The sequence below is a fragment of the Lagopus leucura genome, unplaced genomic scaffold (genome assembly GCF_019238085.1).
Source record: "Lagopus leucura isolate 7727_CA_CO unplaced genomic scaffold, USGS_WTPT01 Super-Scaffold_100157, whole genome shotgun sequence".
In the NCBI taxonomy this organism is placed as follows: Eukaryota; Metazoa; Chordata; class Aves; order Galliformes; family Phasianidae; genus Lagopus; species Lagopus leucura.
This window is the reverse complement of record NW_024962334.1, coordinates 6,041,496-6,063,679: the sequence shown is the minus strand read 5'-3', so window position 1 is coordinate 6,063,679 and position 22,184 is coordinate 6,041,496. Positions and strand designations below refer to the sequence as shown.

The 22,184-nt window shown below is 40.9% G+C and overlaps 2 protein-coding genes across 3 annotated transcripts in view; both read right to left on the bottom strand.

Annotated features, from left to right (window-relative positions):
* Positions 1-13,787, bottom strand: part of DCLK3 (doublecortin like kinase 3) — a 46,309-nt gene extending 32,522 nt beyond the window's left edge. The window contains exons 1-3 of one of the 2 annotated variants that reach the window (XM_042888487.1): positions 13,762-13,787; positions 11,141-11,334; positions 10,400-10,627 (exon numbers count right to left, since the gene is read on the bottom strand). In XM_042888487.1, the coding sequence (XP_042744421.1) occupies positions 10,400-10,421 (22 nt within the window). In that variant the 5' untranslated portion in view covers positions 10,422-10,627; positions 11,141-11,334; positions 13,762-13,787. Of the gene's footprint in view, positions 1-10,399; positions 10,628-11,140; positions 11,797-13,761 lie in introns of those variants that run through there. The other variant, XM_042888489.1, reaches the window with a different exon arrangement.
* A 1,168-nt stretch (positions 13,788-14,955) lies between these two features.
* TRANK1 (tetratricopeptide repeat and ankyrin repeat containing 1) overlaps positions 14,956-22,184 on the bottom strand; it is a 30,218-nt gene continuing 22,989 nt past the window's right edge. Inside the window, exons 15-17 of the mRNA XM_042888504.1 lie at positions 17,469-20,539; positions 16,425-16,526; positions 14,956-15,071 (exon numbers count right to left, since the gene is read on the bottom strand). Of these exons, the coding sequence (XP_042744438.1) occupies positions 14,959-15,071; positions 16,425-16,526; positions 17,469-20,539 (3,286 nt within the window). The 3' untranslated portion in view covers positions 14,956-14,958. The remainder of the gene's footprint in view (positions 15,072-16,424; positions 16,527-17,468; positions 20,540-22,184) is intronic.

Genomic DNA, 22,184 nt, shown 5'->3' with positions numbered 1-22,184 from the left:
ATGAGAGCTGAAAATGGCCAGAACTCTGTACAGAACCTGTACAGACTCCAGACACAGACCCTGCAGCAAGTGGCAATCTGTTCTTTTGTAACCAGCAGGGAAGAGAGTTCAGAGCGTGAAACATCCCTTTACTTGTACTACCCTAATACCCCCAAAAGATTGTCATGCAGTCCTAATTATTCCATTCTTTATCATCGTAGTACAATACTGAGAGGTGGTGATTTAAACTAGAGTATCTCTGTACATCAAATTATTATGAATGCATTGAGACCCACAGGATGTGGTGTGATGAGGATAGTGTGATGAGCTGGGACCAAAATTACACTTCAGTTAATTATGGTTTGTCAGTTCTGATAGGAAAGAAGTAGAGTGTTAAACTACATGGAGTAAGAATGTTTTTAATGGCTTACAACCTACACACGGAGAAATTAAGATATTTGTTTTTATGACTCATAACCTCTTTCATATCCATAGGAATTTACATTTAGCTATTTAGTTCAGAAGAATAGAGAAATAAAGATCATCTGCAATCCAAGTCAATAACAAAGAAAGAAAAGTTCTACAAGAAAAGAAAGCTTATTAAGAAAATAATGTGATGGGAAAGCAGTTGTATCTCTTCGACAAGGCCAGGAGACAAGACAAGCCTGTGCATGGTTAATGCATGGAGCGTTCATGTATTTGTGCTAATGTATGAACTTAACAGGACTGCTACTCTCAGGAGATGTCACAGCAGCATGACATGATTGAAAAGCATGAGAGGTAGCTGAACTCTTGAAATAAACTTACATCTTCTTTCTTTTTCCTTTTTTTTTCTCTTCTCTCGACAGAAACTTTAACAACACTGCACAGAAGATAATGAGGGCAGCAGAGCCATATTCTAAGACACGGTGTATTTCAAGCACTTCACACAGCCTTCTACCTTTTAAGTATTTATGTTTCCTAAACTTTTGAGTTCTGTAAAGCCGTGCTCAAAATGCAGCACTTTCTGGGGTCCTTGTAGGGTGGCAGAGTCCACGGAAGAGATTCTGACGGAGAGGCAGAGACTGAGCTCTATTCCCAGCTCAGACACTGAGCTGCTTTGGAGTCTGGCACGAGTCACTTTGTGGTGCCTGTCTTTCCTCATCCACCCTTTGCCTAATTAGCAATTATGATATTTCGGGGGAAAGGGATAGGGAGGAACTGGAGAAAGGATTATCTGCTGCTGCACGTAGATACAAAAAATAGTATCTTCAGTCTCTACTTTCAGCTAGGACTTCTTGGCATTACTCAATTATAGATCAAAATATTACATTACAAAGCACCCTCCAATATTTAGGGAAGATGTCTAAAATCAATCACCAGCTGCTGCTTTTTCTACATGCTTAGGATGATTGGTATATCCAGATATTCCATATCTCTTGGAAGCTCTGGTTAGAAACAGCTATTTATTCTGGACTCTGATGGAAAGACATCAATTCACCAAGAGTTTTTCAAATCAGGAGAACCACTTCTGGCAGCACTTTAAAAAAAATGAATCTAGGAATACAGCAATGATTTTTGAAGCCTCAGCTATGGTTATATGAGTAAGAGCACCTTGAAAATAAGAGCCCTAGAGATAGAAGAACAAGTAGACAAATACACGATACAGGCATTGACTGCTTCAAGCTTGACTTCCTGAGGAAGAAAGAAATCCTGGCTGTGATTTTCTCCACCTGCCTTATTTTGAATTTCCCTCTTCTCACCCAAAACTAACAAGAGGGCAGATATTTGGAACGTAAATGTCTTGCATGTATTCTGTGAAAACATGAAGCTAGATGGAACACGGTAAGCCAATTTACTTTCTCTCATGAGGCAAAAGTAGCCCAGATGTTGCTGCTCCTCGCTTATGGCTGCCACCTGATTGCTGGGTGAGCACATACAGTCACCCCTGGGTAGATTTGCACAAGCACTGTCCCTGTTTTTTAGTGCTGGCACCAACAGCTGCTGCATTAACAGCTCGTAGTAGAAACTGGCATTACTCTAATTGAAGCAAAGCTTAACCTGAGGCAAAGAAAGTTCATAGGGAAACCATGACTGCTGTCTGCTCAAACAAAACTTGCTCATTGGTTATAATGTAGGGGCCACTCCACAGCCCAGACTCTATTCCAATTTTAGAAGACCAAAAGCAGTATAATGCACATGGCATTGATTTCAACACCACAAAGAAGCTTTAAAAGCCATGCCACCTTTTTGGATAGCACTTTCCTTTGCTTCCTGTGTCAGTATTCAGTGTTACATTATTTACAAGCTTTTGAGCCTTTTATGCAGTCATTTCATTTGCCTTCATGACTGAGACTTGGAAAACAAAAGTGCAAGAAATGCAGATGGATGAGGTGAAATATCATGAGAAAGTATGTGCTTTTCCACTGGCCTTACTGAACTTTGCTCAACCCCAGAGGACAGAGCTGAAGTACTGAAAGTGCTTCTACACAGCTGACAAGTTATCCAGAGCCGAGCAAAGGAGAAAGACTCGAGAGGTCAGAGCAGGCTGTTAAATGCTTTACTGGAGTCTTGGTGCAGGTGGTGTTTCAGCACACAGCCACATGGCAGCATGCCATTTTTCCTCTGATGTTTTGCCCTTCTCCTTGTAGTGCAGTGAAAGAAAGTGGAGAAAAAAGGCTGAGGGGTCTTCTAAACCAAGGCCATCCAGACAAATCTGTACCTAATACAGCTTTTCCTGTGCTGTGCATCCTTCTGATACAGTAACAGACCCATGGGAGAAAGGGGAAATGATCTACTTTCCCTGGTCCTACCCACATATGTTTCACATGCACAATCCTCTGTTCCCCTTCCCAGCTCAGTTCAGACCAGAGCTTTATATGCTGAATAATGAGGAACAGTGCATTGATGTGACTGCTTTTTCAATCTCCTCAGACAGAAGACATGGAGGAAGTACTAAATCTACAGTCTACGCTATTTATTGTTACAGCCACAGATGGCTACAACCTTTTATTTATACTTTTCTCACAGTCTCCATCTATGCCACGGAAAACCTGACTTGACATTTCAGTGGTGAAAAGTTGACAAAGGAAAAACAGGTGGCAATTTTCTTCCCTCTGAGAAAACGACTGTCTACAAAGCCAGTGTAAATCCATTGCAAACCACTTCAGAGGCCACAAACAGCACCTCACTTCATGCACCACCAGAGCAGTGCAACCTGTGTCCCTTTATCTTGTCTAAGTCACTCAAAAACTTGAGTTCACTTCAAAATTTTCCCCTGCAACAAACAACATTTTTCCTTCCCTTAAACAACCAGCAAGTCTCACTTGAATAACGAAGCAGAAGAGAAACAGATCAAAGTAAGCAACTGGTTTCTAATCCCTCTACACTTGTTAAGAACTGGCCCACAGTGGAGTATTTGCTCATACCCTGGGAGCCTGGGGACTGTATTTTGCTACCCAGGCAACTTATTCACATCATCAAGTAAAGCCCAATGGACAGTATCTGCAAACTGATTTGAATGAAAACTCCTGCATCTCACCCAGCTGTCTGTCTTTTCTTTACTTAACAAAATGTGAATACAGTGTCAGTTTGGAGGCTTTTATACACAAAGTAGTGAAGATCAGAATGAAAACATGAGCAGACTGGTTAGACGTTGCTTTATCCTCTGGTGTTTGTGCTGCAGATCACCATAAGACTATGAAAGGATGCAGTTCCCTTACGTGAAGCTTGTGCTGAGAAGTGGCGTGCCTTACACCCTCGAGTGAAATGGAAGATTTGATTCCAAACACCATCAACGTATAAGGGTGTATCTGCAATGATCTGAGTTCTACCATCAGAGGTGAACAAAAAGAGCAAGATGTGAAAATTCCTAGTCTGCCCGTTGAATGAGATGCCTTTATGGATAACTTTGATCTTTTTAGGCACAAACCTAGAGATGCTGCTCTCCAAAGAGAAAACAAGCGTTCCCTGTACGCATTCTTCCCACTTCATGTACTTGATGAAGCCTATCTGGAGTTTCAGCTGTTTTTAAATACTGTCTGGATAAAGTGCATAGGCCGTGCACGTGAGAATGCACACCATGGCCATATGCCAGCACCATACAGTGTGTGACAAGTTGCCAGGAATCAGTGCTGAGGAAGTGAATGCAGTCGATGCAGAGCTGCCTTTAGCATTATGTTCTGAATACAGTCTAGGCAAGCTGCTCCTTTGCCCTTTCGTGGGAAGATTTAAGGAGGCTACAGCCATTATTTCACTTTACTCAGTGTTTCATGTACCACCATGAGTATGAATTGCACTGGAAAGTCAAGCCTTTCACAAAAAAACTCCCCAGAACACCGATCAGGCAAAGAACATCACCATGTGAACAAATTCTTGCTTTACATTTTCACCATCGTTTTAAAGGCAGGAATGAGTGTACATTTAGTTTTGATATTAAAAAAAAAAATGTTTCATTCAAATTTCAACGTTGCAGTATTAAATACACCTACATTGTGAGAGCACAGGAGCATCTGGAGACAACATTATCCCCTGAGCAGTTTGGAATAGTCGCTGAGTGCTTCAATGGAGGTTCGTCCAGAGTGAATCACGCTGTAGTAAATGCTGAAGGTTTTCAATCAGAATTCTTCCAGAATAAAATCAGTCTGAGGCTGGGTTCTTCTGCAACCATTTGCTGAGGTGATAATTTAAAGGAAAGCTGAACCTCTCTGTTATAAAATCAACGAGTGGGTTCTGTTAATAACAGGATTATTATATAGGATAGGGATGTTTCCACATGACTTAAAGCTGTGTCTACTTACAGAGCACTTTTTAAAACAACACAGCCTAACTCCAAAGGGAAACAATTAGTAGCCATCTCCTGAGAAACAAAACTGTGCTGGTCCCAGACTCTCAGAGGAGTGACCAAGGGCTAGATATAAGCAGGAGCTGAAAGGTGCAGAGGTAAGGCTTAAATTTACTGAACCAAAATGATGTTCTTGAACATCAACTCTTCCCTCAGCCACCTCTAAATACTGTCAGCTCCTGCATTCTGGGGACCTGGGCAGCCTGGTCTGGGATTAAATGTGGAGGTTGGTGGCCCTGCCTGTGGCAGGGGAGTTGGAGATTCATTGATCCTTGAAGTCCTTTCCAACCCTGTGATTCTGTGATTCTCTCCAGTAGCCTTTTAAGTGTAAGATGCAGAATCATCAAGAAGCGTGTGCAGGCTTTGTCATGAAGTGACCTCAGTGCTAGTCCTGCTCCCTGCATCCCGTCCCCTGCTCACCTAGTAAATCTCTTAGTGACTCTTCATGTAAAAGAGCCAAGTGGAAACCTCGTGTTCAGCTTGGCTTTCTGTCATGGTGTCAGGATGGGAAATGTTGCTTTGAATATATGGGCAAGGAAGAGTTTGACTGTACTCCCATTTTCTGTCCAAATGCTCCCCCCAGTTCCATGTTGTTCTCAGGATGGAACTTTAGAGAGATGGATCCTGTGTAGACCGAGGCAAATCTAATGGAGCCTCATTCACCTCTGCAGCATTTCCACGCATTTCACTTGAGGCAGCTGTCTGTGTGTTCTAGTGGTCTCATAAGTCAGGGTAGTGGCTGCACTGGGTCACATCCTGAAGCACCTTATGCTGTATTTGAATTGCGTGCATGTCTGAACTGAGGATTCTGGATTTCACTGCAGAGCCATGCACTTAGGATTGGAGGGCCTAACACATTTGCTGGAAATATTAGCTGTAGTGTGCTTTGAATGGAAAAGAGAAAGAAGCAGGCTTGAGGTCACGCATCATTTGAGACCAGCGGTTAATTCTTCATTACTCAACTGATATCAGAGAGAAATCCTAACAAAATTAAACTCAACAACGCAGCTATCATCAAATCCACACAAAGCCTCCAGGAGCTCAAATAGAAAGGTACCATATGGGTAAGGCTGCAGAAGCTAATTTTAACATTATTCGGTTCAGCAAAGAACACATCCTGATTCAAAATGTGGCTTTATTCTTAGCTCACATTTGTTATACTTACTTATTTTTTCTGAAGATCGATTCTCATTTTTAGTAATTATTAAGACATGCTTTTTTGATAGTAAGTGAGGTGTTTTTACTAAATCTGGTGCTTTTTCTTTGATAACTAGAAGAATGTATAATTAGGTATCTTAATTTTTAGACTGCATTCTATTAGGAAAAAAGCAGATAATGCTTCTCATTTCTAAGGGGATTGCTTTTTATTCATTATTTAAGGTAATCTGGGTGGAAATTCCAATTACAATATGCTTTAATCAGTTAAATATAATTACACAGAGTATTATGAATACAAAATATTTATTGAATGATATTTTGAAGTAAAAACTTTGAATCAGGAATTCTTTCTGACCATGTGCCCTTCAAGATGCCCAGAAGCACAGGAGGTTAACTACTTACTTTCAAGGCTTTGTTATATGTCATAAGCTATAAACACATTCTAGTAGAAAACATTCATTGCACTTCTTTTTGAAGCCATCACTTTTTCAGCCTACCTTTTCTCACCGAGGCAGAAAAATAAACTTAAATTTTAGTTCCTTTGTTAATCCACTCCCAAGTCAGCGTGGACATCAGTCAGTTAATACTTCTTTATTTTGCTGAAGATTTATTTTTTTTTTTAATAAATGATGAAAACAAAAATCTATGTTTGTTTGTAAAACTGTTTTGGCTCAAGGCTCTGTATCTCTTCATATCAATCAGCCAACACTAATATGCGTGACAGAAAGTAGGACAGAGATCCCCAAAGAGGGATGAAAAAATGAAATGACAAACAAGTTGGAAAAGATGCAGGGTCGTTTCCCTTTCAGCTCCAGTGAAATACCTTGCTTTATGAGTCAGCATTTGAGATGCAAATAGTTTGCCATTATAAAATTAGTAAGATGATGAATGCCAGATATTTGCACAATGTATTTTGGTAGCCCAGTTGAGTGAAGCTGGAACAAACAGAACTGATTTTTTAGAGATAAGCATTAGAAAGCACCAACCCAGGAGCTGTTTCCACTTTGGATATCTGATCAAGCAATCAGAACATCAAGCTGTTGTGAGACAGGAGTAAACACCTATCAGAGAAAAACAGCCAAGTCTCGTTTGGGGAACTCTGTTTCAGAAATCACTGTATATAGAGAGACCCATTCTCCTAAGACACTATGATCAATTCCTTCTAAAGGCCACAGAGAAAGTTAGGGGTTCCTTGACCCAAGGCCTTCACCAGCAGTTCTGTACTGTCAACGTCAGTCAAAATGCCAAGAGAACATTACTTTCCCACAAGCACAGATGAACAGCAGAACTTGCAGGTCCTTCTGAGCCCATGTTTGAACATTTCACCCAAACACATCTCCACACAGTCATGGTACTGACCTTTCATCTTTGCAGCAGCAGCCCAAGTTGGCAGGGACCCACTAGGATCGCCAAGTCCAACTCCTGGCTCCACACAGGACCATCCAAAATTCAAACCCTGTATCTGAGAGCTCTGTCCAGATGCTCCTTGAACTCTGGCACTTGGGGCTATGCCCACCCCCTCTGGTGAGGAACCTTTTCCTAATGCTCTATCTGTGGAAAGCTGATGGATTTATATTGCAACAAGTTATCAGAGATACTTCCTTCCTCCACCCTTTCCCCCATCCTCCTGTTCAAACAAATTCTGAGAAGAAAAGTTAAGATTTTGCAGGTTGTAACAGCACAGATACCCTCACGTAGTGATTTTTTCTCTACTGAAAACTCATTTTCTAGGAAAGCTTTAAAGTCATCAGCTCTAATGAAAGTGACAGATAAATTAAGCTTGATTTGGGAAAATAAGTGACGGTGTATTCCAGGGGAAGGCTGGGTCAGGCACATGTGGAATTGCTTGTGTTAATGCCAGGCAGCTTGTCTGAGTCTGAACAACATGTATCAAGAGTGAGGTCCTGTACTGAGAGCAGAGGGAGCCAATCAGATGAGGTCCAGCCCTACAATCAATATCCTTGTGCATCTAAACCTCATCACATCATTCCCAAATTTCTCTATTTCTAAACAGAGTGATCGATTCATGCCTACTGGGACACCGTTAAGCTCAGCTGCCTAATGTTTGCAAAGCATGTTGATAGCCCCAGGTGAGATCTGCTCCATAATTACAAGAGCTGCACATATCTCCTTGATGCCGTTGCACTTTTTAACCCACCCTTTTATCACCCGGTATTTCCTGCACCGTCCCCTGCAGGCAAAGCGATGAGTGAACAGAAATGACAAAGCGCGCTCCCAAACTTCCCTCCCACTCTCCTCTCCTCCATCTGTCGGAGAGAGAGATTTTATTTGCTGCAGGAGTACTGTCTGGCTAAAAATGTGAGCACTTTTTACAGCATGATCTCACTCTCTCCTCCATGCACACCCACTGCTCAAGTGCTTCGTTTTGAAGTATGACATTGCTTCCTAGCTAACACCCAGTGGAAGAAGAGACTTCTAAAGATGTTCTATTAGGTGCTGACTAAAAGGTGGCTTTAACATCCCACATGCTGTTCACCGCTGATCATCTCCACGCTACCTCTTGGGAACAGAAAGGAGCGGAGGATATCCGACAATTAAGGTTATTTTGCTTTCTCTTTCCCCATCACAAACAGTCCATTTCAGTCATACGCCTCACCATTTCCAAATTTCGAGGTGCAGCCCCGAGTCTCATGACAAATTGGTACTCCTCTTTAATTCCAGGTACTCCTCCTGGAATGAAATGCCTCCTCTTCCTTTGAAGGAAAGCAGTGCGCAAGTACAATTTGGGACTTTCTTGAGGGTGATTGGCCAAATGAGCGATCCTTCTCCAGCATGTATAACGCTCTAGCAACCTAGATAGATTTTATCCCGTATTTTTCTTCTTCGTTTTATAGTAGCCTTAGCAGAGGACAAAACGGGGACTGTTGGAAGATAAATGTCAAGAAGAAGTGGCATTTTTTCCTGAATTTCATCCCAGTTTTGTTAGCAGGAATATGGAGATGAGAGATCCATAGATTTGGTCAGACAAAGATTGTGTCCTTTCCTTCCGAAGAACACAATTTCTTCATATTATGCTCTAGCAATTCCTATAAAAAGGCTTCAACCAAGAGAGCAGATGTATTACTGATGCCAATTAGAGGCACAGGCTGTATTTCCAGATGATTACAGCTCTTATTTAAAGCTTGTTACACCTGGAAGGAAATGGTTTCCAGTTGGGGAATGATGACCAGACAACTGGTGACCCCAGCTTTGGACAAGCTTGAGTCAAATCCAACCACTGCTCAAGTCACAACTCCTCCAGGCCAAAGGGGATCGCCCAAAGCACTACTTACTGAAGTTTCAGCATCATTGACTTCTTGGCAACTCAGAAGCCACAAAAGATTCAAGAAGATGCCCCAGGAAAAATAGGTAGAGAGAATAATTTATGAATGATAAAACACAAAATGAAAGGTGAAGGGAAAAGGAAAGATTTACAGCCTTAAAGCAAAGGGTGGAAAAAGGCAGTATTCTCCTTTCACCCTTGTTCACAGCTCTGTGAAACAGAGAGCAAGTTTGAATTGCCATCACAAAACTACTCCACACAACAAAGCCTTTTCCCCACTGCAACAAGACTGCTGCAGAGCTACGAATACCCTGGCTCACAGGTACAGCTCATCGTACTACAAGTTTATTCATTCTTTAAGCATCAGTGACTCCTCTAGCCAAAATAGAGTGGTGAGAAACTGTGAATGTAACATATTGGGAAAGTCCTTCCTATTAGCTGGCGTTTAATCTTATTTGAACAGCATCAGACTGAATAGAAACACATCCAAAGTGACAGGGTCAAAAAGCTGTGAGAGCTGCCCAGGCACTTTATTTACCAAGACAAGCTGAGCAACTGGAAGCTTATAGCTTTTTCATTACTTCCTTATGCACTTCAGCTTGATTCCCTCTGCTCTCTATGCAGGTCTCAAGCCAAGAGTTCTTTGTAATGGCGTAAAATACATCTGTAAGGAAACTTGTCTGTGATTATATCTATGAACTGTGGAAAATAGTTCTGCATGATTTGCTCAAAGATTTAAATGCTTTCTATCTGTCTGGCAATCATGGTTCAAATGAATACGACAGCACCGATAAGCTATTGCATCACTTTTAAAGGAGAAAAAAAAAGAGATTGCAAAGGATTAGTTGTCCTAAAACTTCACAGTTCCAACAACTGATGGAGTTGTGTAAGCAGTATTAATACCCACATTTATTGGACCCAGTGCAGGAGTTCCTAGTCTTGAAAGTAACCTCACATCATAGTTGATCCTGTCAAGGAGCAAACTGAGTGAGGAAATGGAAAGAGCTTTTGAAGAAAATGGGTAAAATCAGCCATCATCCAATGCTAAAACCAAGATACTGGGCTGCATCACCATTGGTACGACCCAGTTCTTCTCTTCCTAAACATGCAGAAATGTCATATTATGACAAGGCTGAGTAGTTCAACAAATTACCTACCTGTAAGTCCAGCCAGGTCCATAAGGCAGGCAGCTCCTTCTCAGCTTCTGCCTCCACCCTGTGAAGCACTCCCAGAAATGTGTGCACAGCAGTAGAATGAGGGTCTCCCTACAACGCATGGAAGGGGTCACCATTGACAAGTCCCTGAATCAGAGTGCTCTCCCAGGAAACAGGGGATCCAGGCTTAGCAGAGGATGAGCCTGGCTTCTAGGCTGCTGGTATCTCCACCTGAGGCAACAACAAAAAAGTTCTGCAGTCTCTTACCAGAGAACAGGGGTTCAACCTTACCCTCACAAACACGACCCACTGACACAGGAGCTGAAGATCTCTTTTCAAGGTCCAGTTTGTTGGTTTGCTTTAAATGCAGGACTACTAGTGCTGACATCTGCAACTAGAGTGTACATCCTCCTTTCCTAAATGAGTCCCTCCTCACTCTCCCTTCGGCCAAAAATACCCCTCATTAACTCATCTTCAGCAGTAGCTGAAGGCATATCAGCATGTAGCTCAGCATCCTCCTGGCAGAGGCCAGTTTAAAACCTGACTTCCCAGAAAACAGAACTACTCATCATTGTTTTGTCCTCTAAGTCTCATTTGGCTGCCTCTAAATGAAAATAAGTAACTCTGATTTGTCCTTTTGAAGGAGAGACTAATGCAAGCCTCTAGGCTGTGCACTACAGACACCCCGGCTCCCTGGTTCCCCCACTCTCAGTTGCAAAGATAGGGAGGGGATCTGAAACCTACCTTTACTCAGTATCTTCCTTTCTACATGCCTCTTGCAGACACACACCATTTCAGATTGCCAGCAGCTCTCCTCTTAGTGCCCTTTTTCTCTGCATCTTGCATCTTCTTAATGGGAAAAAGCGACTTCATCCACTTCTGCTTCAGTGTCCTTTTAGGCAACTCTATGTTCAAGGGCTCCTCTCTTTTTAGGGACCCTGTTTAAGACTACTAAAAATGTAAACTTCCCGAGAGAAAGGCAATACAGTGCATGCAAAGTGCCCCAAACTATATAGATAGTGACTTTGACTGGGATGTCATTAATGATATTGGAGCATCTCAGAGCTCAGCATTATTTAAACTGACTACTTGGTAGCAGATCTCCTTAAAATGTTTTGCTCTAACCTATTTCTATGGAAACTGCCAACTTTTAAACCACTCAAACGTTCTATCCCAGTTTGAAAGCAAAACAAAACAAAACCTTAATCTCACAATTTCATAATGCATTTCTAGCACAGGACAACCAAATATTACAATTAATAGCTTGCAGAGAGGCACAAGTCACTGAACTTGAATGACACAGCTTCAGTGAAGTTGAATTCATCCCTTTGCAAAAGTGAATTGCAAGCTCTAACTGCTACAAGATTTAAAGAAAACTGCATTAAAAGTAATTTGTGAATGTCTGAAAAACTGACATTATTTAAATATACACAACACATTCTGGAGAGTGGACTAAAAGCAGTGTCAGTGGACTAAAACCCATGCTGGCTGGGCTAGATCCCCTGGTAGTCTCACAACCTCTTGCAGAAGTACATTTCCACACACCTATGCATTTCTTCATGGGTGTTAGGTGAGACATGCAGAACTGACATATCAACTATACCAAGATAAAGAAGTGAAGAGTATGTATGTTGCCTTGTGCTTTGCTAATAGATTTCTGCATTACATGTTAACTGAAAGCCTGAGTGACAGAGTTGCCATAAATCCAACACACAGCAAGACCTGCAGATGCTTTAGTAACTGTGGGTGTGAAGGTTTCCACAAAAACTAAATGCTCCCAGAGCAAGGCAAAAGCCAGGCAGCAATGTCTGTTGTCCCCATTCCTGTAAGGAAGGGGGATTCACAATCGGTTTGGAGCAAATAACTTCATAGGGTTTGCTGGCAGGAAAACCTTCTATTTTATTTACACTAAGACAATTTCCTTCCTCCTACATTTTCTGTGAGCGTAAAGGCAATAGGTTTCCCTGCGAGAATGAAAGCAAATACTGAAAACGTAGCAAGTGCTTGAATGTCTTGCTGAGTTGGAGTTTCTAACAGATGATTACCAGAAGAGTGTTTTGAAATAAAATTATGTGCACACTTATACAACAATGCTTTTAAGAGGTGTACAGGAAAAAGTTGAAAAGTGCCCCTCACTTACCACACATCCCCCAGCATTAATATGAGGTTCAAATAAATAAGAGATCTTTTACTTCTTGGGGTATTTGGAATTTTAGACCCAAAGCTACCTTCCAACTATTTTAAGTGGGTGTTCCTTCTTTTTCATTTTGATGTCATTTTTGTATCCCCAGGGAAAGAGATTTTCAAGCCATCAGTTTCTGTACTTTTGAAGCCTTCTCTAAATTCTTTTCAGCTCAATAAGGTTTAGACAGGCAGAAGTGGGTGGATCAGCTTGACAGCCTGCATCCACTACTCAACTCCAAGGGTTTCAGTGCAACATGCATCTTGCATGTACCAAGGCATCTGTCACAGCTCTTAAGCCTCTTAGAGTCAAGGCTGTTAGCTGGTCTAGAACGTTGTGGCTTCCACCAGGGGCCAGAAGGATTCTTAAGTAAGTGAAAAGCCAAGGGTGTATCCCTTTTTGCTGATTAAACACTCAAACAGGATTAACACACACAGATAATTATTATCTGAATAGACTGACGTGGAAAAGAGAGGTCTGTGTTTATTTAAGCGCAATGACACTGGAGGAAAAAAAATTGTAAGCACTGTCACTAGACAGGAAATCCAACTAAATTTCCCTTTTCAGCTTGAATATTGCTCACGTCTTGGTCTAATATGTCTCTAAAACTGTGAGTTTGAAATTTAAATTGCCTGTAATTTCGGCTATCAGCAATCCAATGACCAAGGATCTCGGGTCCCTGCACTAAAGAAACGTACTCCAAATGAAGTTATCAACACAATGTAATTTCTGTTCTTTCTTCTCTTTGCTTTCTTTTTGCTTAGTGTTTTACAGTGATATTTTTAAAGCTTCCCTTTTCCTGTAAAGGGAAAGAAAAAATACAATCCCTGGATCTTTAAACTGAAGAGTGAGGAGTTTTAAACTGTAATTACCTTAGAAAGTGTAGGTAACATCTACTGCCACAAATGAGTAAATACTGGAGTAAACACTCAGGTCAAGAAACTAATCAGCAAAATTTCTAAGAGTGATTTCAAATGCAAAATACATTCTGTTATAGAAAATAAAGCCAATGATGTTACATGAATGCTCTAGCTTGCCTAATCCTTGATTTCTACAGTGCAAATGACCAGCACTACATTTCATGCATGAGTATTTTTAAACCGCTTTCTAGACACTTAAGCAACAAGGCTTCTTTAATAAGCAGCACTTAGTAAAGAGTCTTCTGGCACACAACAGCACTTACAATGCAATAGAAAACCATCACTGCTGCGCACGCTGCTCCATTCTTCAGCAGCACTTCATTTTGATCCATAGAAATTGTCCCACTTTGAAAACATCAGGCATAAGAGCCAGCTCCTGAGCTTTTGGCAAAAGGTAATTATTAAAACAATTTGTTCAGTATACAAGCAGCTCCCTTTTCAAGAGATAATATTTCAACAACTAATTAACACTGTGATTACGCACGTGTAACATACAAATCCATCTAAAATGAGGAGATGAGAGCACGTTGGAGATGCTGAAGTCCCAGAAGTGAAATAGTGTCATCGTGAACTGATACTCTGGCCCAAATTGTGCCCTGCTCATATGGTTGGTCAGTCAGCTGTGGCTTTCCCAAAGCATTCAAAAATAAGACAAAAATCACACAGTTTTAACCATCTTACAAATTTTATAAAATGTTATTGAACATTACAAAAGGCTTTCTTTGATTGAAATTTATAAAACACCATGTAATACTTTTAAAAGAGAGATTATCTATATTTCAATACGTACAGGTAACAGTTTATATCAAAACTTCATGAAAGAGAAGAAACTTCAAGATTTCCTTGCTTATCTAATTAGAAGTATGTACATTGTCAAAAAAAACAAACATGAACAAGCTTAGGAATGATCATTCTTGTCTATAAAAATATGGAAGAGAGGTACCCCAAGTACCTCACCTGGCGACTTAAACATTTCCAAGCACAAGACTCAAGGGACAGTAAGTTTACAATGGTAATCTAAAAACAGAAATTAAAACCTCTTAAAATCAGAGAAGCTGTCTTTTTCTCTGAGTGTTCCAGCTCAGAAGAATGATTATGTCAATTAACAGAGAAGAAGAAAAAAAAATGAAGACTTGGTAGAAAAATACCCCTGAGATAAGGCCAAAACATGACTGCTTCTTCCTACTTGCTGGTTTCTTTGGCTTTTGGTTACTTTCAAGAAGCAATGTAGATGTGAAAGGAAATCAGTCCTCTCATAGGTTCTATCAGCTACATCATCAGCACAAATCATTATTCTGACAGAAATGTTAACAACTGAACAAGTTGCTTTTTTCTTCACATTCTTACAATTTCTGACCCCAACACTCTATTCTTCTTTTTAATAAGCCTAATATTTTATTCTAACATTAAATTACCAGAGGACAGATTACCAGAGGACAGCAGCTGCATATTTTTTCTGATCACCATTTCCCACATCTTCCTTTTTTTCTTGACGGTTTTTTATAAGCAAGTTCTTCAAAAGCCATGCTTTCATCTTCTACTTCATTTTCCAAGTCTCTATCATGCACAGAGTCTGTATTTAAAAAGAAAACAACAAGAAATTGGAAAGACATGACATCTTTTCTCTCTTAATAGTATGCCAAGATCTACCACTAGGATTTTATATCAGCAAAATATCTTCATACGCATACTGTCATGTTTAAGTGCTGTGTTTTGCTGTGTCCCTGCCCAGGGAGGTTGTGGATGCCCCGTCCTTGGACGTGTTTAAGGCCAGGTTGGACGGGGTCCTGGGCAACCTGATCTGAATGTGTATGTTTGGTGGCCCTGCTAGGCAGGGGGGTTGGAACTACATGATCCTTGGGGTCCCTTCCAACCCGGGTGATTCTGTGATTCTGTTTTACATGACAAAGCGCCTTGCTGCTCTAGTTGTTATTTTTACACTCAACATCTGTTTTGATGCTATAGCTTTTGGCTTTTTAAAGAAGAGCGTCTTTCCCCTCTCAAGGCTCAGTTTCAGCAGTAAATACATTTGCTTACTGACTTCTAAAGAGGGAGTGACAGGGTATAATGTTGCTTGTAAGACCGTGAGAGCATTCTCATGCAGTCTTATCATTCTGTCATTATTGGAATAGAAAATTGTAACACAAAGCTTTATCACAATAAAATTCTCTAAAATAGAGTCACTTTGGTACTTTACATACCGTGCAACTTGTAAGCACTTTATTTCTGCTTTTTTATACAGTTCTTGCAATTCTACCACTAGAATATGTGCTTATCCTTAAACATATGGGTAGGCACAATGAAGTCTTAAACTTGCCTAAAAGTCTCTAATGCAATTGATAGCATCCAAGCATATTACTTTTGATCTAATACAAAGTGAAATGACCAAAACCAAAAGAAATCTAACTGCATATATTTTTACTTCACAGAGGTCTTAGAACCAAGCTGAAGATCAGTTTTATCAGTACACTGGTTTTCAAGTACTCGAGGACCACTTAACTGCCAATAAAAACAGTGCCAAAGCACAGTTAAAAGCAGGTGTAATAGGTGAAAACGAAGACAGCTGCTCTTCTGTCCCCTCGCTCAGGTTTCTATCCTAGGACTGCCCCTGAGCCATAGCTACACACACAGCTGTATGCACACACACACACACATGCTCCATGCAGGCTGGGACAAACTGAGTGCCAGCAGTAGGGCTCTGCTCAATCTGAGTCGCCCTGCAGTCAGCTGTGAGGGAAGACCAAATACCTCACACTTTCCCTAATCCCCTGTGGAAGTGCCTGTTTATCACTGCCTAAAGTTCTGTGTTGTTGTGTGAATATCCACAGCACTGCTGACCAGGGGAGTGAAGCAACTAAAGCTAAGAGACCGTTACCAAACAGAGACCACTAGAGGGCACAGAAATCTGTGTAATTTCAAAACATACCTTCTTCCTTTATTCTCTGTAAATCCATTTTCTTCAGCCACTTACAAGCCTCATCAGTGACAGCAGACAATTTGTTGGCATGTTCAGTTATTATTTCTTCAGCTGGAATGGAGCACAGTTAGCATTCTGTAAGAACACCTGAGTGTTCTGAGTGACAGACAGGAGCTAAAAGCCAAGCATGCTGACACAAACATGTGTACAATAATGATGCAAAGCAAGAAGTCTTCATCTCCAGTGATTTCATGTACAGACCAAAGTCACTACTGGGGATGAAGAGGCTGTATGTATTACTCCCCAAGCCAACTAACACTGCTAACACAGAGAGCAGAAGATCACCTCTCCATCCTTGTGTGGCCCTTTGAAGGCGTACCTGAAACTCTTGGACGTATTCTGGTTTATCTATTTTGGAGAATGAAAATTGCTGGCTTTCATTATCCCTCTGAATTCTGCGTGTCAAGCAACAAGGACAACTGTCATGGTTCACTGAGCAGAAACCTAACTAACGAGCAAAATTTGCACATTTTATCCTTATTGAAAAGGTTTCAGTTAGGAGTGAAGATAAAGCTTTTACAGTACAGTGAAGACCACAACCTAACATTTAGTTACAGATGAACGTATTGTGCTGGTAAGAGCTGAGGAACACATAGAACACCACAGTTTTTCATTACTGCCAGCCATCACAGTGACAACTTGACAGGGTTGCTGGATTTCTACGCTAAAGCCAGTAACAATATTTTGATGTAAGATGTCACTTTTGCAGAGCAAATACCCCAAACAATTTTGCTTCTAGGCTACTCACTTGGTGATTCAATTTCGCTTGCAAAAGTCATCATAGAATGATGATTTAAGCAATGAGAAAGAAATCCTATATCAAAGTATGTATCTCCTAAGTACCAGAACTTACTGATCTCTGCACTGAAACACGTAGTGGGTTTTTTATTTCTTTTGACCACATTAAGATTTTTGAATGGAGCTTTGTCACGTCTAGAAGTTTGGCCACAAATGACATATTTCATTGTTTAAAAGAAAAATGAAAAGCCTCACCTTCAGCCCAGGCTTTTCTCTCATAGATTTCCTCTACTGCATCTGAAATCTTCTTAATATTCTCTTTGATTTTTCTCTGGCGTAAGTTGGAACCTTCTTTATAGGCTAAATGGTCTTGAGTATAAGTCTTTTCTGTAATGGCCTCCACCACATCCAGTCCATCACGTATTTTCGGATCTATCTTTCTTCTGAAAAAGTCAGCATAGTTTTTGTAGGCAGCATTATTATTTCTGTGCTCATCTGTGTTTCTGTGCTCAATATAAGCCTCGTTGGCTGCAATAATTGCATTTCCTTCCACCTGCATCTTTTCTTCTGTCGGTGTCACAGCTTCGGCAGTGTCTGCCTCCACGCTTTCAGCCTGGCCGAAATAGTTCTCAGAGCTCTGGGTAAATCTGACTCCACAGAGGTCACACTGGGTTTGGTCAATATCTGCTTTTTTGAAGATATCTGATAAAAATTCCTCTCCTTTCACTGCTACAGGCTCTGCTTTACAGCAGGCCTTCCTTTTCCACCTCATGCACACAAAACCAAAATGGAAGATGCGATACAGCTGGCGTAGAGCAGATGCTTTCTGCTCTTGCTTCTGTTGCTTGTTGAATGCAATCACTTCCAGGGGATCCTTCTGGTCCTCTAAGCACTGATCGCTTTCGAGTTCCTTCTCTATCTCATCAGCATATTCTGTTTTATCCAAAGAGGTTATAAACCTGTCAAAATTTACGTTCTCATACAGGATACCCCGGATGGGTGCATACCCCTGAGCATACACACAGTCCCACCTCCATCGGCAGTCAAATAAGTACTCCTCATCTCGCTCTATCAGAAGCTCTTGCAAGCTTGCAGCGACTTCTCTTACACTTGAAGCATCAGCCACTTGTTCCACGACCTTCAGTAATCTTACAGGCACTTTTGAGGGAGAGTCTTTTCTCATTGATTTCAGCATCGCTTTTATTTCAGGAAAGAGTTGGCTTAGCAGATATTTACACATAGAATTCTGCACCTGATCAGCATTCAGTATCATCACTAAGCTCAGCACTACAGTTCGCTCAGCCTCTCCTGAAGTTACACAATCAGGATCCTCAAAAGCATCCAGAAGGACGCTGAAATTCTCATGAACTCCACACAAAATTTTTGCCAGGTAACAGAGATGAAATCTGAAATTCTGTTCAGCTACAAGTATGTCTTTTGGTCTATACTCTTGTATAATGGAAAATGTCTCTGTGAATTCTTTGCTACGGCCCTTGTTTCTGAACAAAAAATCCCAATAATGAACGAGAGCAATGTAACTCTTGGGAAGGCACAGAGTCACGTTCTTGTTGAGTCGCATCAGCACAGCACAACAGATAATATACTGGAATTCCAACAACATTACTGTATTTCCTATGCTTGGAATCAGGTACCTTGTGCATTTCTTGACCAGGACGTTCATAAATCGGAAAAACAGCCTTTTACAGCTTTCAGGGTTCTTATAAACATAGAATTGCTCAAATGAACTTTGAAGGAGTCGAATGAAGCACAAGTGTGTTCTTCCTGCATTTTCAGTTTTTTTGTCAGGTTGCAACATACCATGCCTGCCATCTATTCCTTTAATCTTTCCTCCTTGGCTTTTACTTTTTGGGGAGTTTTTTGCCTTTGACAAAGCAAGGCTGAGCTCCCTGTTATAATCGTCCTCTTCCTTAAAAAGCAGCTTCTCAAATTCTTCAGGATATCCGGAAGATAAGAGAAAAACTTTCATGGCACTTAGCCACAAGTCACTTGATTCTCTTCTGGCTCTAGCATCTTCATTTTTGAACTTAAACGAGATGTATTCATTCAACATTGCTCGACACGGTTTGGAAGTAATGTTACTAAATCCCAGTATTTCTTTACATGCCTTTGGGTTCTCTGACAGTATTCTCAAATGGAAATGATTAGGGAAAAATGTTTCAAGAAGGGATTTACATGACACATACTTGTCAGAAGTCAAAAGACCATCAAAGCTTTTGCAATGACTCAGCAGCTCTTTAGGGAAAGTGTGTGTAGCTTCCAAGAGCAGTCCATATATTGCTGATAGATGCATTTTACACTGAAATACCATCCTTGCTTCATGGCGCATCAAGGGCTTATGAAAATCCTCACAGGTTGTATCTTCACAGTTCAAGCCAACAATGAACTTCATACAAATATCGGGGTAATGCTTGTTCAGTAACTCATGGGTGATAGAGCACAACCTGCTCAGCAAGTGCTGCTTCAAAGCTGATTTTACTGCCTCTGTGCTTACTGAGAAATTGCCTTTTGTTTTCCTCTCTTTTAGACTTGCCTTATCTAACAAAAACTTGAGGATGGGTTCGGCTTCATTTTGAGACACCTGGCAACAACTGTCACCTGTTGGGATGATACCAAAATAGGCAAAGCATGACTTTACCATATCTTTCTCTACATTGGTGGTTGCTTTCTTTAAACTTTTAACCAGATCCAGGAGAGCCATTAAGCCATGTGTCGCCTTACAGAGGATGTCCTGGCTTGGTGCGTTGCAGTGAGATAGCACAAAGAGAACTTCAACTGCACCAGCAGAATGATTCACAGATAGAAACTGACAGTATGCGTTGCTCAGCTTTTCAAAGTCTCCCTTCAGAGCTCCCTGCAAAAACAAAGCCTCAGCAATGCCTGACTTCTGATTAGTTTGTTCACAAAGCTCAAGGGCTTCTCTTAGCATGACCTCTCTGTCCACCAGGTCAGAGGTGGACTCTGAACAAGTTGTAGCAGCACGAACTGCAGCAAGCAAACAAGATGCACGAAACTCCTTTACTGCTGTGAGGTTAGCTGCTTCAAGAGCAAACCCATGTTGTTTCATTAGTTTTGCAGCTTCTTCTTGTCGACCTTCTCTTTTCAGTAAGTCTGCAGTCTGGTGCAAGCATCCACGAGACTTCAGAAACTCAAGCTGATCCTCTATGTCAAGTTTTGAGAGGACCTGCATCATTTCCTCAATTCTGTTCACACACAGGTACTTTGCAGCTGCTTCCAAATACAACTGGTTTGCTGTACATGAGAGTTTGGATACCATTTGTCCTCTTGCACTTAAGATCTCTTCATATCTGAAATAAAACATATGTCAATTTACTACTACGGATGATCAACCTAGACACAAAAATCACTGCCTTTTTAAAAATTGCCCCAACAAGGAACAAATAGCTACCCCTAGACTCTCTTCCATGAAAAATGACAACTAGTTCAACTATGACTATTGTTTATCATGCAAAAAACAATCACGTAATCCCAAAAGATTTTAAAAAGGAATTTAGTTAAAACAACAGAAGGTTGCCTGAAACAAGAACATTAAAACTTCTGGTAAGAACAAGATCACGAGGTTTACAGCATTAATTAATCTTTCTCCACACTGACAAATTACTTCAGTCACATTTTACCAGTAATAATCTGTTTGTTAAAGTCACCCTCGATGTAGAGTGGTTATTTACATGAACAGGGACCAGAAGGAAAATTGTCTTACGAGGAACAGCTGACAGTACTGGGATTGTTTAGGCTGGAGAAGGCTCACGGGAGACCTTACTGCTCTCTACAACCACCTGAAGGGAGGTTGTGGTGAGGTGGAGGTCGGCCTCTTTTCTGAGGTAACCAGTAGCATGAGAGGGAATGGCCTTAAGTTGTGCCAGGGGAGGCTCAGGTTGGATATTAGAAAAGAATTGTTCTTAGAGTGGTACGTCACTGGAACAGGATGCCCAGGGAGGTGGCAGAGTCACCCCCTCCCCCAGAAGTGTTCAAGAATTGTGTACATGTGGCACTGAGCGACATGGTTTAGTGGGCATGGTGGGGATGGGTTGACAGTTGGACTAGATGGCCTTAGACGTGTTTTCCAACCTAAATGACTGTATGAAATTAGAAAACAAATCAGTTCTCCACGAGGCCAAAATAGATAGTATTCTGCAAAATGAACATACACCAGTCAGTGTAGAAAACTGTTTCAAGTCTGTCATACATAGTCTTTGCTGCTTACTGAGTGCCTGAGCAAAGTACCTGGCTGCATCTTTCAAAACACATACTTTGAAACATTCAGTTATTAATTACTTGTGGCTGATGTCAATTTTTAAAGATACTCTATATGCTAGTCTTGGAAAAGGATTCTCTCTTGCATGCCGAGAATGAATAATGTCCTGATGAGTGAGTGTCTCCAGTTGCACTGCCTGCTTTTCTTGTTGCATCTTTTAGCAATCAAGTGCCTGCCACCTGGGTATGCACACTGGCTGTGTGGTGGCTGTCTTTTCCACAATAATCCCTGTAATCCCTGCAGCCTGACCTGCCCTTAGAACTCAGTAGGCAGTAGCAAAAATCAGTTCTTTCTGGTTGCTCAACTCCATGAGTAGCTGTCAAGCACAAAGGCTTGCCAAGCAGGATACATCTCAGATGGGTGACACTGAACAAACTTTGAGACAAGAATGCTCCATACAAATCTCTTACAGTGAGTAAATTGTCATTAGCTTTTCATTGCTATTACTTATTGTGATAAACATGGGAGTGCAGATTTTTGTACTTTTGATGATGAATTCATATAAATGATTTGGGGAGGCTGGTTTAAAAAAAAAAATCATTAGTTAGTAAGGTGAGTTTAATGCTTGAAGCTTTGGACCAAACTATCTCTACACACTAAACCAGCTTTAGTCCTTTATTACTATTATTAGACATTTTTGTTATATTTACCATAGAAACCTAGTTCAGAGGACTGGT